A 17,708-nucleotide genomic window follows, 5' to 3' on the forward strand; every position below is an offset into this window, starting at 1 on the left:
GTTTAGTTTGAAAAACTCATGTTATCTTTATTGCTACATCAGCAAAGCAGATGTCTAGCTTCAGAGCCATATTGGTTCTGACCATGGATTTTCTATAAATGGAAGCATGGAGGATGGTTTTATGTCCCAGCTGCTTTTCATGTAGTTCTTAATACTGCTTTTTGTTTTCAGATTTTTGGGTTGTTCTTCATTACCATGAACCACCTCAAAATTTTCAACTTTATTAGTGTACTAGGTTTATTTTTTTTCCCAAGAAGATTGCTTTGGAAATTATTGCAAACTGTATACCACAGTCATATATGTGTACAAATTATGCATAACAGTAATTTTTATGATCATTGCCAGATATGTAGATCTCACCGTAAGTAAGTGAGAGAATCCTACTGTGATTATTATCTATGAGGATGTGGTTGCATTCTTATGCATACAGGGTGGGTGGAGAAGAAGCCTTTTTATTTGGTTTACTTTATTAACATACATGCCTTAATTCTCATTTTAGGGCAAAATGCAGCAAGTCAAATGGGGACTGGAAGTTACTATAGCCAGAGCCAGGCTTATTATGGTCAGCATGTGGCTCCAAATCCTAAACCAACCAACAAGTTTTTCCAGTGCAAGTTCTGTGTGCGTTACTTTCGTTCCAAAAATCTCCTCATAGAGCACACACGCAAGGTTCATGGAGCACAGGCTGGGGGGACCTCAGTGGGGCCACCAACAGCTAGTTCCCTAAATTACAGCATCATGATGCATGAAGGGTTTGGCAAAGTTTTCAGTTGCCAGTTCTGCACCTACAAGTCACCCAGGCGCGCAAGGATTATTAAACACCAGAAAATGTATCACAAAAACAACCTGAAAGAGACTTCAACTCCTCCTACTGCTGCTGCTGCTGTGTCTGAATCAACATCTGCTTCTGTGCCAGTGCAGGAACCCTGCAAGGAGCTGCCTGCAGAGGTGGTGGAGCGGAGCATTTTGGAATCCATGGTCAAGCCCCTGACAAAGTCTAGGGGCAACTTTTGTTGTGAATGGTGCAGCTACCAGACACCTCGAAGGGAGCGCTGGTGTGACCACATGATGAAGAAGCACCGTAGCATGGTAAAAATACTGTCAAGCCTGAGGCAGCAACAAGATGGAACCAGTGCACCTGATGTACAGAGTAAGAGTGCCCAGAATGCCTCTCCAAACTCTAATTATATGTCCATGAATACAACAGGACGTGAGATGTCAAATGCTAATGTCTCAAACTTCAGGAGCTCTATGGGCAATTCCCTTATCAGGCCCAACTCTTCTACATCTTCCAAGTTTTCTTCTGTGTCTTACCCTCAAATGAAGCCTAAGTCACCTCACAACTCGGGCATGGTTAATTTGTCTGACAGATCCCGCTATGGAATTGCTGATATGACAAATTCTTCTGCTGACCTGGAAACAAGCAGTATGCTAAATGACTCCAGCTCAGATGAAGAGCTAAATGAAATGGACAGTGAGAATGGATTGAATTCCATGGATCACCAGAACTCAGGAATGTCTGCAGAGCAGCTGATGGGATCTGATGGCAATAAACTATTGGAAACAAAGGGAATTCCCTTTAGAAGGTATATGAACAGGTTTCAGTGTCCTTTTTGCCCTTTTCTGACGATGCACCGCAGAAGCATTTCCCGTCACATTGAGAACATACACCTGTCTGGTAAGACAGCTGTGTACAAGTGTGATGAATGCCCTTTCACCTGCAAGAGTTCATTAAAGCTTGGTGCCCACAAGCAATGTCACACAGGAACAACATCAGACTGGGACACTATGAACTCTCAGACTGAAAGCATCGCCTCTTCTTTGAACGACAGCACGGTGTCTTACGAGAGTGGAAATATAAATGGCAGGAAGTCATCTGGGATGATAGAACCAGTGCAGCCACAGCAGCAACAGCAACAGCAGCAATCACCCCAGCCTCATTCACAGCATCCATACAAGTGCACAATGTGCAACTATTCCACCACGACTTTGAAAGGCCTCAGAGTTCATCAGCAGCACAAGCATTCATTCTGTGACAACTTGCCAAAATATGATGGGCCACCATCAAACACACCACAAGAAAGTGAGGCAGATGCTCACCCCTCTGCCAGCACAGTAAAAAAGAGCCAGACCTCCATCCTTGGGCTCTCATCTAAAAATAACTTTGTGGCGAAAGCTCCTCGGAAAGTGTCAAATGACTTCCCTTTAGATCTCTCGCCAGTGAAAAAGAGAACTAGAATTGATGAAATAGCAAGCAACCTGCAGAGCAAAATCAGCCAAAACAAACAGCAAGAAGATGCTGTGATTAATGTGGAGGATGATGAGGAAGAGGAGGAGGACAATGAGGTGGAGATAGAAGTGGAGTTAGACAGAGAAGAAGAGCAAACAGAACCAATGATAGATGTTTCCAGTTCTTATGCACCCCAACAAATGTGGGGCAGAGAGGCTAATGATTCCCAGAAGGAAACAAACTTCAGAACCATGCAGCATGACTACAATTCCACCAATGGAGCGGAGATCGAGCTCACTTTATCTGAAGACGAGGAAGACTATTACTCTTCTGTCAGCATGAAGGACCATCAGAGCCCAAATGCCTCTGTTCTGGGGAGCCAGTCGAACATATATGGTACCGATCAGAACAATGAGAATTCAGAGTTTAATGACTCTGGCAGACTTTACTATTGTAAGCACTGTGATTTCAGCAACAAATCTGCCAGGAGTGTTAGCACCCACTACCAGCGAATGCATCCCTATATTAAATTCAGCTTTAGATATATCCTGGATCCCAATGATCACAGCGCAGTATACCGGTGTCTTGAGTGCTACATTGACTACACAAATTTTGAAGACCTGCAGCAGCATTATGGAGAGCATCATCCTGAAGCTATGAATGTACTGAACTTTGATCATTCTGATCTGATCTACCGCTGCCGCTTCTGCTCTTATACAAGCCCGAATGTTAGAAGCCTGATGCCACATTACCAAAGAATGCATCCCACAGTGAAAATTAACAATGCAATGATATTTTCAAGCTATGTTGTTGAGCAGCAAGAAGGGTTGAACACAGAGTCTCAGACGCTGAGAGAGATCTTGAATTCTGCTCCAAAAACTATGGCAACTTCCACCCCCGTGGCTCGCGGAGCTGGTGTGCCAGCTGGTTTTAACAAAAGTGCTGCCAAGAGTTTTAGTCCTGAATGTGAAAATCAGAAGGAACTTTCAGTCAATAGTGTGGTTGTTTATGACTGTGACGTGTGTTCATTTGCAAGCCCTAACATGCATTCAGTTCTGGTGCATTACCAGAAAAAGCACCCTGAAGAAAAAGCATCATATTTCAGAATTCAGAAGACTATGCGTGTAGTCTCTGTTGAGAGGGGCTCTGCCCTGGCTCAGATGTCTTTTGAGTTAGGAACACCTATTTCCCCAAAATTGTCCAACTTGGGTTCTCCACCTCCACCACCACCACCCCCGGACCTCTCTACTGAACTCTACTATTGCAAACACTGTTCATACAGCAACCGTTCAGTTGTAGGGGTGCTTGTCCACTACCAGAAAAGGCACCCAGAGATAAAGGTCACTGCCAAATATATCAGGCAGGCACCCCCCACTGCAGCCATGATGAGGGCTGGTGAATTGCCACCTGGTATTCAGAGGCCACCAATGTCAGTGCAGCAGTTGAGCCGAGGTGGAACTGAGACATCTGTGAATCCTCCTGAGAATGAAATGTTCTTCTGCCAACACTGTGATTATGGAAATCGGACAGTGAAAGGCGTGCTCATTCATTACCAAAAGAAGCACCGGGACTTCAAAGCTAACGCAGATGTGATTAGGCAGCATACAGCCACCATTAGAAGCCTTTGCGATCGCAGCCAGAAGAAATCGCCTGGCAGCCTGCCTGCTCACACCTCCAGCACCGAACGGGACAAGTCAAAGCTGAGAGCCCTCAAGTGCAGGCAGTGTAGCTATACAACACCTTACTTCTATGCATTGAGGAAGCATATTAAGAAAGACCACCCGACTCTGAAGGCCACAGTCACATCCATTCTGAGGTGGGCATTTTTGGATGGCTTGATAGAAGCTGGTTATCACTGTGAATGGTGCATTTATTCACACACAGAGCCAAGTGGTTTACTTGTGCATTACCAGAGGAGACATCCCGAGCATTATGTTGACTATACGTATATGGCAACTAAACTCTGGGCAGGTCCTGATCCTTCCCCTCCTGCTCTAGTGATGCCAATGGAGATAAAGACCTATAAATGCAGAGACTGCATTTTTGAAGCATCTTCCATTTGGGATATTACTAATCACTACCAAGCATTTCACCCTTGGGCCATGAATGGAGATGAATCTGTGTTGTTGGATATCATTAAGGAGAAAGATGCTGCAGAGAAATGCATCCCACAGCCCGATGAAGCTGGGGTCGGGATGGATGCTGAAGACCAGATAACATCACAAATGGATCAGGATGCAGAGTGTGTAGAGGATCCCAGCCTTTCCCAGGAAAAAACTGTGCAGCTGGCTTCTGCAAACCCTGCCATCTCCTCCACTCCGTATCAGTGTACAGTTTGCCAGTCTGAGTACAACAACTTGCATGGCCTCCTGACACATTATGGCAAAAAGCATCCTGGCATGAAAGTGAAAGCTGCGGACTTTGCTCAGGATATAGATATTAACCCAGGGGCTGTATATAAATGCAGACATTGCCCATACATCAATACACGTATTCATGGCGTTCTCACACACTACCAGAAACGACATCCATCAATAAAGGTCACTGCTGAAGACTTTGTGCATGATGTGGAGCAGTCAACTGATATTGCTCAGAATGATGTGGAAGAGACAAGTAGGATTTTCAAGCAAGGCTATGGTGCTTATCGTTGCAAACTCTGCCCTTACACCCATGGAACACTTGAGAAGCTGAAAATTCATTATGAGAAATATCACAATCAACCTGAGTTTGATGTTTTTGCCCAGTCACCACCAAAGGTGTCTGCTTCAGTGGAGCCAGATCTGGTGACTGAAATCAAGGCCTCACCAGAAATTGCTGCTGAGGATCTTGGAGAAGTATCTATGTCAGGACCTCATTTCTCCAGTTCTCATTTGGTGTCTCACACAGTTTTCCGGTGTCAGCTCTGCAAATACTTCTGTTCCACCAGAAAGGGGATAGCTAGGCACTACCGCATTAAACATAACAATGTCCGGGCGCAGCCAGAGGGCAAAAACAACCTCTTCAAATGTGCCTTATGTTCATACACCAACCCTATCCGCAAAGGGCTTGCGGCACACTACCAGAAAAGACATGACATTGATGCTTACTACACTCACTGCTTAGCAGCCTCCAGGACGGTTAGCGACAAACCCAATAAAGTGATCATTCCATCTCCTCCCAAGGATGACACTCCTCAGTTAAGTGAGGAGCTGAGGAGGGCTGTAGAGAAGAAGAAATGCTCGCTTTGTTCCTTTCAGTCCTTCAGCAAAAAAGGTATTGTCTCCCACTACATGAAGCGTCACCCTGGTGTCTTCCCTAAGAAGCAGCACGCGAGCAAGCTGGGGGGTTACTTCACGGCTGTCTATGCCGATGAGCATGAAAAGCCAACCCCAGTTGAGGAGAGGAGTGACTTTGAAAAGCCGGAGGTGGAGACTGAGGCCCAGGAAATTGAGTGGCTTCCCTTTAGGTGCATAAAATGTTTCAAGCTATCCTTCAGCACAGCAGAGTTGCTGTGCATGCATTACACCGACCACCACAGCAAGGATTTGAAGAGGGACTTTACCATACTGGGAAGTGGCACACGCTCCCAGAACCCTGTCTACCAGTGCAAGCACTGTGATATGAAGTTGCATAGCACGGCAGAGCTGACCGCACACTTGAATGGTCACAACGAGGAATTCCAGAAGCGTGCCAAACGTCAGGAAAGGAGGAAGCAGCTGTTGAGCAAGCAGAAATATGCAGATGGTGCTTTTGCAGATTTCAAACAAGAAAGGGTAAGGATCTGTGTCTGGTCTCTTTCCCTGCTCCCAACTCTCTGCCAGGGAGCCCACTACTGCCTGCTTGCATGTTCTTTTTGACAGCCAAATGACCACAGGCTAATGAATGACTCAGCATGCTAGTGAGCTCCATAAGTCAATTACACATTCTGCTTTAATTTCCTCATCCATCGCCCACATCTCCCTAGGTTCTGCCCTGCTCCTTCCTACTGCTTTCTTTAGTATTTTCTTTACCTTCTTTCTTTCTTCCCAGCCTTCTGGAAGGCCATCTGTATGTGACAGTTAACTTGTTCTTTTGTGGCAAGGCTGCTGTGTACTTTGTTGCAAATTCTTTGCAAAATGTCGCATCTCCCTCTTCAGCATGCTTCTGAAAAGTGCATCAGTTTCCTGCTCCATCTTCTCTCTTTCTCAGTTCTTTCTCTGGTTAAGCACTCAGTATTAACATGATATGAATCTATCTGGTGACCGAAGATTTAGGCAGGTGCCTCACAAGCAGAGGACCAAATTGTGCTCTTTTTCCTGCCTGCTTACCCCGTTCTGCTTCAGTTTGAAATATATTTGCTGTGGAAAAGCTCTGCAGAGCTGTTGGGGAAGTTGTGGTGTCATGGAAGAGCACAGTTTCAGGCCAAACTGAATGGTCTTCTGGAGAACCACTGTTAGGCAGAAACTGCACAGATGTCTTGTATGTTTATTCTGGAGGCATTTAAAGATGTCAACAAAAACTAACCTTTGCAGTTCTGCAAAACAGGACATATGTACATTACGTGTAGTTTCCCTTCAGGTGTAAAACCTGGCCTGTGTTCCTAAAAATGAGGTAACGAAGCATAGTCCAGTGACTTATGCTTGTGTACTCAAACAGGCTTTTGGACACTTGGAAGAGGTTTCAAAACTTAAGGAGAGGAAGGTGGTTGGCTACAAATGCAAATTCTGTGTGGAAGTCCATCCAACACTTCGAGCCATCTGTAATCACCTCCGAAAGCATGTCCAGTATGGGAATGTCTCTTCTGTGTCAGCTACGGTAAAGGTAAGAATTGTAAAAAGGAGACTGAAGGTGAACTTCTTGCACTGTTAAAATAAAGGGCTTGTTGAAAACCTGTGAAGATGTCTCGTGAAGTTGAATGGATTTTGAACTGGGTATTCCAGTTCAGCATGATGTTTTAATCTAACACTAAGTTTCTGAAGTGCATTTGGTTTATTTAAAGATGTTTTAACTTTTTTCCACTCTTGATCCAGGGGAATGAAGACTATTTAATTCTCATTTCTTCTCAGCCACAAAGGAGTTGATGTCGTTGATGACCAAAAGACTTGGTTTATGAGCAGGAGGCTTTCTTTCTTTCTCTCATCTATTCTGGGCTACTTTTGTGCTTAGTTAAACCCTAAAAGGGCGGCTTGGGGTTTTTTTGGTTGGGTTTTTTTTGTGTGTTTTTTGGTTTTGGTTTTTTTTTGGGGGTGGGGTGGTGGGGGGGGTTGTTTTAAATAAGAAGAGGAATTGTGCATATGCATTTGCACACTGGCTCCAAACAAAACATTTGGTGGTCAGCTGAGCCAGTGGTCCTCTTCAGGTGATCTGGTGTACATGTGTTGTTCCTTTCTCCCGGTGGAAGGAGATGACTTCTAGGACACCTCAAGGATAGGCCATTCTCCACAGCCTGGTTTCTAGGATATTGGCAGGGGTAGTGAAAGTGCAGCAAGGCTGCCAGGACTAGCTGTATATTCCTGCTCATTCTGCAGTGGGCTTTTGGCAAAGACTCCTGCTGCCTGGCTAAAGGTGCTTCTTTGGCAGCATCGTCTGCTTGTTGTGAGGAAGCCAAGTCCTTCATAACCTGACTTATCCTACCTGAGAAACTTTTCATTGCCCTGTCACTGACCTTCCTTTAGCTTACCCAGTATACTGACAGATTCAGACACTTCCAGCAGAACATTTACTCTTCTCCTTGCTTCTCAAGTGAATTTTACATAGCGTCAATACATTCTTTTGAGTAAATAGAAGTTTTGCAGTAGGGTACAAAAGCTGAAATCCAGGCCAAAAGAATATGATGGAAATACTCTTGTGGGCTGTTAAAGTTGCCAAGAAAATGTATGCTCAGGTTAGAAAAGGGAAAGGAAAGTTAGGAAAAACAGTAAAAACCAGGCTTGTTCCATTTGCTTTTTATTTTTAAAGAGACACTTTAAGTGTCTTAGAGTACTGACTTTTTTATTGTTTGACACTGATGGACAAAGTCTACTGTAAACTAGACTACAGTATTAGTCTGCAGAGTAGCTACACTGTAAGCTAGAGCAAAATAAACTAAAATGAATTTGCTCTCTATCTTGCTAATCTTTATCTGTTCAAGGTTAGAAGATTCATATCAGGACTATTGAAAGTTGGTTCAGTTTATTTTATTTTTTCATTATCTGACTCAAATTTATCAAGGAGTGAGATTTTTTTTTACATATGCATGTGTGTATATAATAGATATAATAACATTTTTCTCTCCCGAAAGTAAGTCTTCTTTTTCCAGAAAGCCATTGATGTGGAGTTTGTGTAGGGATATATTTAGAAAAATAAGGCAGTGGGAAACCTAGGCATTATAATGAACACATGGGAAAGACTGAGGGGCAGAAGGGAGAGAGAATTGATGGCTTTGGGGGGGTATGTGTTTTTTAGCAGGAAGCTGAAGATTCTTCAAACACAACTTTGATGGAGGGTTTTGAGGGAGCCAAAGACCCTGGCATTATGGAGTTTACAGAAGCTGAATTTGGAGCATCCTTGGAAGATGAAACCAGGCCTGGGGGCTACCACTGCAGCCAGTGTGACCGGGTTTTGATGTCTATGCAGGGTCTGCGATCTCACGAGAGGAGTCACTTGGCTCTGGCCATGTTTACCCGGGAAGACAAGTACAGCTGCCAGTACTGCTCCTTTGTCTCTGCTTTCAGGCACAAGTAAGTTGCTTTTAATTTTGTTTTCAAAAGAAGTACAAACTAGCACTGTTGTTTTGTAGGTTGACACTGAAGAAGAGAGCAATCAACTTGATCTTGAGCAACACTTTTCTCAGCATTTAGGTATTTTCCATGCTGCAAAATCTTTGGCCATTATGAGCAGCTATTTATAAAAGGTTGCATCTTTGTATCTTCTTGAATTTATTTAAGCCATTTTTTTTTTTTTTTTTGCATGTAGGGTAAAAGCATCCAAGCAAAAGAGTAAGACCTCTTTCAGTAGGCAGACAGTGAAGCCCACCACTTATGCAACCTTGTCAAATGTATGAGACTTAACAAGCTTTTAAGAAGAAGAGGAAAGTATTTTCCTTGTTAATCTTTCATGTTTAAGGAACTTCTGCTGCACATAACTACCTTGTTTATAACTACTGTAACTCTTTGATGATTGAGTTTTCTTTTCTAATATTAAGTAACTGTCATAAACTTACCTTAAAATTAGATTTTTTACAAAAATTTCTTAATTATGGTGTGCAATTCCAATCTACGAATATTTCAAGTTCACAGCAGTGTGGTATACTAATGACTCGTTAAGGCTGTTTCCTTGTCTGATATAGCACATGGAAAATACATAGTCATCATTAATGGTCATGTTTTTGTGGTTTGTTTCCTCAAGACTGGCTTTGCCTTAAGCTAGGTAGTTTTAAAAATTATTTAAATCATAATCACATATATGGCATACTCCCCCAAAATGGAGTTTGTGGAATACGTTCTATTAGCATTTTGGACTGACTCACAGGTATATGTTTTCTCTAATTTTGTGGGGAGAGAGCGTCTTATTTACTGTTTTAACAAAAGAGAGATCCAGGTGCTCATTTGATGTAGGCATTCATAGCACTGTCAGTAGCATTCTTAAATTTGGTGAAGATGTCACTGGGTTGCAACCAAAGGCATATGGGAGAGAAAGCATGATAAAAAGCATGATAAAAAACATTTTTTGCATTTTAAAAAGCATTTTCTTTATGTTAAAAAGTAGGATTCCTGCTGGGTTTTGTAGCATCGTTGCAAGTTGATGCCAGTTTGGTCTACCTTGTTGGAAAGGACCATGGGTTTGAGTAGCCAACAGTAAGAAAGGGACTGGAGCAAGACTTGGCGCTACTGGGAGTATCCCACCCTGCTTTGGCACGTCTGACAGTGGAGGATGTCCCTCCCTCACGTAGCTTACAAAACCTTCTATTTGCCTAGTAAATGCTTCCAAAATCAGACTTACATGCAGTTTGGTCGCTAGTCACTGTATTTCCTACTTAGGAAGTGAATAAAGTCATGTTCTACAGGTAGAAGGATGGGTAAGTCAGAAAGTGAGGATTGCAGGGAAGAACTCTGGAAGTATAACTTAACTTAATAATAGGTGTTGCCACTGTTGTTGAAGTTATCTGCTTCATATCTTACATTCGTGTCTGATGCAATTACTCTTTTGGGAAGTAAAGTCTGTGAAAGAAACCAAACCAAATGTTTAAGTAGCTCACTGTTCTCCCAAATCTGACCAAGACTAAAACTGCCTTTGGAAGAATTTTTCTTACAAAGTATGTGGATGTGAATATAGTTTTAATTATTATTGTGTAGAATACCTAGAGGTATATATTTAGAATAACTTGATATGTATTATATACATCTTTGGCATTCTGCTTTAATTCTTGAGTAAGCTCATGCTTTTTCATCTATTTAAAACAGGGTTTGTTCTCTGAAGTATTCACTGCAAGTGTTCAGTGTCTTATTTAGGAGACTTTTTATCTCATATATCTCAGAAAACTGTACATCTGATCTTGCCACAAACCCCATCCCAGATTTCTATTAAATTGTATTTGTATGAAGTGGTCCTGTGAGGACCGGCAAAATATTTTTTTTATTATTTTTCTGTCATCAGATCTTTGAATACACAGACTTCAGTGTTAGCTCTCATAAACAAGTATTTTCTGGCTCAAACTCTTGTCAGTGTGGGACTAAAGATCCCATAACTATCTTGTGTAGTGTGAGAGGGCTGGAACAACTGCCACTTGATCTATGTGTTGATATTCAGTAAAAAAAGAACAGGACAATTTAGGGAAAATAAAAGGAAATATGCATGAAATACATCTAGAATTAAGGTGTCAGGTGGGGGGTTGTTTTGGCAAACTGCCACTCGTCCACTGTGCTGTATCTCTCCTGCTTTTGTTCCATCACCATGCACAAGATGACTCAAACTAAGACTAGATCTCAAAGAAGAGGCTCTGCTGGAAATGTTTACAAGTACCTGCCTGCCACCTGGAGACTCTGAATTCATGGCTGTCAGCCACAGTGTAGGAACAGCAGAGCTCTGCAGGACTCACTCAGAATGAATTTGATCTTCTCTTAGAAAATTTGGAAAACATCTTTCTTTCCCTTCCAAACTTTACTGAGCTGTTACAAGAAACTGTGGAGAGAGAGCAGGTTCTGATCACCCCCCAGTGTTCAGGCTGTTGGTAACTTCCATTTTCCCTGAGGAAAGTGGAGGCTGGTCTTTGCCACCTCTCCATCTCTTGTTGAGATTCCTGCAGAATCTCCGACACTGTTGCCTCTGTTGAAACTCTGCTACCTTTTAATCCTGGAACTCATTAACTGCAGCCTGCTGGCACCCTCCCCAGAGCATGATCTCTAATCTGCTTTTGCTGCTGTAACCCAAAGAAGGCTTCCTCACTAAAGCTGGTCAAAAATACTCTTCACCCCATCAACAGGACAAAAGGGGACATATTTTTACAAAAATATTTGCCAGGAGAAAATTTCTGTAATGACATTTTTACTGTTCTTGTCTGTTTCTTGTTTCTTCAACTGGTCCTTTGAGTCTGGATCAAGTACAATTTAATTTATACTAATCTTGTGCTATAAGTTTATTTAAGTGTCTTGCTTTATGCATGCCAGAATTGGTGTCAGCTCTGCTCCTTTTCCTCAGATTAGATTCTATTTTATTCTGTAAGCAGACCTATTGAATTTTAAGAGAGAGTATGAGAAATGATAGTTGACTCTGGCCTGCCTCTTATTTAATTTATTACTGCTGTTAAGTGTTTTGCTTTGCATCTGAAGGAATAGTTGAAATTATTTACTCTTTTGTGTTTCCCTTTTCTGTGTTTCTCTTTTCAAGTCTGGATCGTCATATGCAGACCCATCACGGACACCATAAGCCATTCCGTTGCAAATTGTGCCCATTCAAGTCATCTTACAATAGCCGCCTGAAAACCCATATACTCAAGGCTCATGCTGGTAAGTTTTATCTCTCAGTTTTGCAGAGCAGCAGCTGAAATGGCCCATGTATTCTTGTTGCTGATCAGAGATGCTGATTTGAACCACGTGTTTTGTCACCAAAGTTGGGTAAGCTTTCTGAAGTCAAGTCAGTATTGGCCAGCCTACACACCTGTTGGAATCAGTGGCAGTTTGGATAATGTTTTTGGAAGGACAAGAATTAAAACAGTGATGAGTACTTCAAGAACTTAATTTTTCTGTTTTCTATGAATGTGGTTTTTTTCTTATTATTATTTCGGCTTGTTTCCAAAAGAATTTAATCAGTCCGCTTATACCATCGGTGTCTTAACAGATTGGTAGTGAGCTTTACTCCACTATGTTTGTTTTTATGTTCGTGCTTTAGGCGACTCTAGGGAAAGGACTGTGGATTGCACCTTGGTTTTGGTAGAGTTTTACACTAGCTTTCATGTTAAAACCAAACACTGCAAACTTTGGGGGTCAGGTCTGTCTGCAGCAGACTGAGAATGTCATGATTCCATTATCGTACATGGAAATTTGTCTTGCAAATCTCTGTATTGCAAGACAAATAGACACACTTCTGCTAAACGGGAATCGGGAAGGTGATGTGTCATACAGGATAGGTCATCTCAAAGTGTTGCACCTTTGATAATTAAAAAGTTCAAGACTCGGAATTTCCTCAGCTTTATTCCATGGCCCTAGACTCTTGGCACCATCGTGCATCATGAATTGAAAGGTTATCAGAAGATTGAGTCACTGGCTCCACAAAGATGTAGCTGACACAACTTCATCTTTGTGGTTAAAAGCACAAAAAAAAAAAAATCAACCTTCAAACCACAGTCCAAACATGCACTCTGATGCAAATAATAGAATATTGACCAATCTAAACACCTGAAAATTAGCCCAGTTGTTAAAATGTTGCATGGAGAAACTCCTAGAACAGATGACAAAAGGGCTAGAAGTATGTTCCTTTCTTTATTATTTTTTTACATTTTGTCATATACTCGGGATGGAGAAGGAAGATGGGAAAATGGGGAGAAAAGGCAGGAGAATTTATGTCTGTCTGCTGGGGGGGGAAGACAAAGAAAAGTAGTTGTCACCATTGATCCAAAGGCACTTTTCATCTACAAAAATGTAGGAGGGATTGATGGTCGCTTGTACTTTGTTTCCTGTATTGATTTCAGATTTCACAGAGATTGTGCCAGGACCCTTTTCTGTACTTAGGTGGGTATTGTGGATTAGCTTAATTTTTGCCAATCTCCTGTCATACTGGGGCCATGGCATTCTGTCCCTTCTAGGAAATCCAACTGTATGCAGCAGTTCCAGTTTACAGTTCCACATCCTGTACAGAGGTGACATGGTTCTTTATCTTTCCCAACCATAAGATAATGTTTTCTTTATGCTAATGTGGAATTGGGCTACTTTGTGTTACCTTGTTTGAACCTTTCAGGATTTTAGAGTCAAAGTTAGCATGTAACTAATATTTACTTCACACTCCTCTTCGTGTAAGTCTTTGATTTATTTATTATGAATTCATGCTCTTGAACTTGGTTAGTGCACATGCCTCAAAGGACCATATTTCTCAATGTGCAAGAACACAATTTAATGGTTTTCTAGATAGTGCTTGCACAATTACTTGTGTAACAAAGTTTCCAAAGGCTTATGGCCTGTTTCTGCCTCAGTCCGTTTCTACCATTTCACATCACAGACAAGTTGCTTGTATGTTTTTCAGGCAAAGCTTTGCTTTGTTGTGTTTTGAATCAATCCTTCAGAAATCTATACTACTCAATAAACATGTCATGAAGACCTTCCCTCAGACTCCCCAGTTTTTCAATAACACAGTGATTGGTCTCGTCAATCATCTAATTATCAGGTTTTTTCTGAAGTCTCCTGGAGATCTTTAAAATTCAGTAAAATCCAGAATCCTGAGGTACCTTACTCAGTCTGCCTTTCCCTTATTTTCTGAGGGTGGATGAAAATTCAGTACACTATAAAATGCGTTCTTGCCTAACAGCTGGTACTACTCAGTGTTTCTGGCATTTGTTTTTCATCAAGTATGTGCCATCTCCTTTGGCATGGAGCAGAAGAGTTTACAGTATCTCCAAATGGGCTACCTGTTGTTTTAATCTGAATTTTTTACCTTTTTTTTTTTTATTATATTTTTGAAAGGCTTTTGTTAGGATTTTCTAGTGTCCTTGCTTCATTAGTAATGACACTGAATGCACTGCATGCACAAATGGATAACTGTAAGACAGAGCCCTGCTCTGTTTCTGTGTAATCTGGAACATAATGCTTTGAGTACATTTTGGGTGTTGAGGCGCACTGCATACATTTTTTTTTAGGTTTATTTATATGTATGCATATTAACCATTCTATGAAATGCTTCAAAGAAGCAGTCAAAGAAGTGCAGAAGGCTTCTGTTAAGCCAAACTGTAGCCTTTCCTCTGCAATCAAACACATCCTTTCATGCCGATGTCCACCTAAACTGTTGTAGCTGAATAGTGGGTATATTTATTAGTTGTGTCTAGACTGCTTAATATGTAACCATCCTCTGTTTGCTCTAATGTCTTGTGGTGCTTTAAAGTTAACGGTTGATGCCTACTGTCGTACAGGACTCTCTTGTATGGACAAACTATGAAGGTCTATATCTGTATCTCACGAGTATCTTATACTTTGGAGTTTCTTTTGTCCTTATGTTATCCTGTTCCATTAAGCAACTTGGTTTATGTTATATACAAAAAAGGTTTTCGTTCTATTTGTAAAAAGTTAATATATAACTGATATGCAGGTGATGAATGCCATTGAAAGAACATGGAGCAATTTCTTGTTTCATCATTTCAGATTATGTGACCTATACTTTTTCAGATGTATCAAAAGAAGGTTTTTAAGAGATTGTATTTTGTCTCATGATTGGCATAGTTTTTTTGGAAGAAGGGGCAGGAGTTATTTTTATGAAGGATTGCTATTAGGTTGCTAATCTTTTCAGGTGTGCTTACTCTGACTTGCTGCAATACATGTGTTTTCACATTCTCTTTTTGTTCACTTTTTTCCGGTGTCTAGAAACAATGCTGTTTGGGAAACTTGTTTGTTGAATTTGTTGAGAGATGGAAAACATGTTCTGCTTCATTCATTACCAGAACTCTTGTTCTTCTGTTACTACTCATGAATATTTCACTCCTATATTAGTTTTGGCACTTTATGTACAACTCATACGTGGCCAGTGTTACTTTCGTACATGGAAGTGGCACTTCTAAAACAATAACTTGGCACCTGTATAATATCGTATTGTTTGTGTTGGGACAGTTTCACTTGGTGTTCCAATTGCCTCCATGCTTAATGCAAAACAAATCTTGTCTCAGGATTTGTTTCCTCTTGTTCGCTGTCTCTGGCTTGGAATGTATTCAAAATTAAGTTCACTACTGTTCATTACTTCTGTTCTTTCACTTCTTTTAGTGCTTTTTCATAACACACTTTCACATAGCCTTACAGATATTCACTGTTCTTGGTATTGCCATGTTTACTTCTTGTAGTAAACCAACCTTGACTTGATTACCAGTTCTTTGAAGATTACTGCTGCTTAATATCAGGTTTTTCATTAGGAAAATGCGACCTTCCCAAATGTAAATTCCGACACTCCCTCCCCCCGCTTTTTTTTATTTTTTCGTAGGGACCCTTGTTAGCATTTTGGAGTGTCCTCCTTGCTTCATTAATTATGACGTTGGATGTGCTGCATGCAGAAACTGATGACTTCACTCCCTCTAGTTGCTATGCTCCCAAAGAAATTGGAAATGCTATAGTCAAGTGACTCCATTTTCATCCCAGAGTCTGTTTTCTTCTCATACCACGCAACACAGGCATGCTAAGAGTCTGGTCTCTGTTTTTTGGCATCACTCACTTTACAAGGATCTACAGCTGTCAGAAAGCAATACTTTGGTCCAAAGCAGGTGTCTACCCACGTACTCCAGAATGTTCCAACAAGGAAATGCGCATAGCTTGTTCTCTTTGGGATCAGTCTTTTGCTGAAGAATCCATGGGAGTTTCACTGCCAAGTTCAGTAAGAGAAGTATGGGGGCCCCATTTTGTTTCTTTTGTGAGCTGATGACTTGCCTGTATTTCGCTCACCCAGGTGAACATGCCTACAAATGTTCCTCCTGCTCATTTTCCACCATGACAATCAGCCAGCTGAAAGAGCACTCCTTGAAAGTGCATGGGAAAGCACTGACCCTACCAAGACCCCGCATTGTCAACCTTGCAGCCTCACACGCCCATCACACCTCCAAGAACCACACTCCAGCTGAAGAAGTGGAGGACTCTAATGGTAAGAGGTGCCTCAAACCAAGAATTTAATTGTCTAAGGTGCCACTTAATACTTTTATTGCAAAAAAAATACAGCAGACAGCTTGCCAAAAAGGCAGATTCATTTGATCATCCAGAAAATAGAGAAGTTGCATCAAAACCAAGAGTAAACATGATATTGTAGGGAGTGACCTGGTTTAGGTCCTCACGAGTTGATACTACTTGTCAACTTGTCCTGTCACCAGTTGACTTTGAAATATGTCAGTGCTGGCTTTGCTTCTTAGCAGAGATTTAAATTGTAGAAAATTTTCAAAGGCAGAATTTCTATTGATAGCCAGTGGGAAAGGGATCATCTAATTCCATCCATGCTCCTGAAAAACACCCCTTTATCTTGTTAGTAGAGTACTTCAGTGAAACCACATGATTAAGCTTAAAATGTGAACCTGTAATGATAGTAAAAGTAATCATTCTTCTTGTCCTTGCTACAGAGGACACCGAAAGTGCCTTCAGATATTAAGCTGCATCTGCAGGAAGGAGAATCTCAGAACCATTTTCTTTTCCATGCTCTCTTTGAAAGCTGTTAATCTCTTTGTGCTGGAGGGTTATGCAGAAGATACTTGGAACACAACTGAAGGAAGGGACACTGTTGATAGTGAAAATACAGACTCATAGAAAAGGTGTTGGATGGTATCACAGCAAGCTTTAAGCCTTTTTAAGTGGTAACTGATTAGACATGTTTTGGGTGACGTTTTCTGCCAATTAAGAAAAGAGCTAGTCTTTGGGGAAAAAAAAACCTTCCTGGATGAGTTGCATTGACATAGGAGGAAAATGTAGGTGACTATAGGTAAAAGGTTCAGACCCGCAGATGTCTGGGAGGGATGGAGGGCATGTTAGAAGAAGGAAAACAAATACCTTTTTTCTTGAACTTTGGAATGTTCTGAAGGTTTTTTGTTGCTGCTGTTTTGCTTAGGTTACTGGCAAACTGAGGATGGGAGGTAAATATTATCAGTAACCATTTTGCAGCATTTTTGGCCTCCCATTTTCCTTTCTTTCCCTTCTCACCAGAAAATGTGTGAATTGAGAAAGAGTGAAAGATAAGAAATAAGTTCAGAAAATGGCAGGAAGGAATTTAAAGAAAAAAAATCAGCATAGAAATACTTTATTGAAGGAAGAGAGAGACGTGAATAGTATTTTTGTGGTTCAGCAAGTCATTTCTGGGGTCAGAATTAGAATCTTGATGAAAA

At 41.3% G+C, this 17,708-nt stretch overlaps 1 protein-coding gene across 8 annotated transcripts in view; it reads left to right on the forward strand.

The window, feature by feature from the left end:
- ZNF462 (zinc finger protein 462) overlaps positions 1–17,708 on the forward strand; it is a 94,233-nt gene that overhangs the window by 41,144 nt on the left and 35,381 nt on the right. For 3 of the 8 annotated variants that reach the window (XM_030512509.1, XM_030512511.1, XM_030512510.1), the window contains exons 3-7: positions 500–5,982; positions 6,845–7,009; positions 8,633–8,907; positions 12,053–12,171; positions 16,295–16,486. In XM_030512509.1, coding sequence (XP_030368369.1) covers positions 500–5,982; positions 6,845–7,009; positions 8,633–8,907; positions 12,053–12,171; positions 16,295–16,486 — 6,234 coding nt within the window. The other 5 variants (XM_030512516.1, XM_030512512.1, XM_030512513.1 and 2 more) reach the window with 5 other exon arrangements.

The sequence above is a fragment of the Strigops habroptila genome, chromosome Z, assembly GCF_004027225.2.
Source record: "Strigops habroptila isolate Jane chromosome Z, bStrHab1.2.pri, whole genome shotgun sequence".
In the NCBI taxonomy this organism is placed as follows: Eukaryota; Metazoa; Chordata; class Aves; order Psittaciformes; family Psittacidae; genus Strigops; species Strigops habroptila.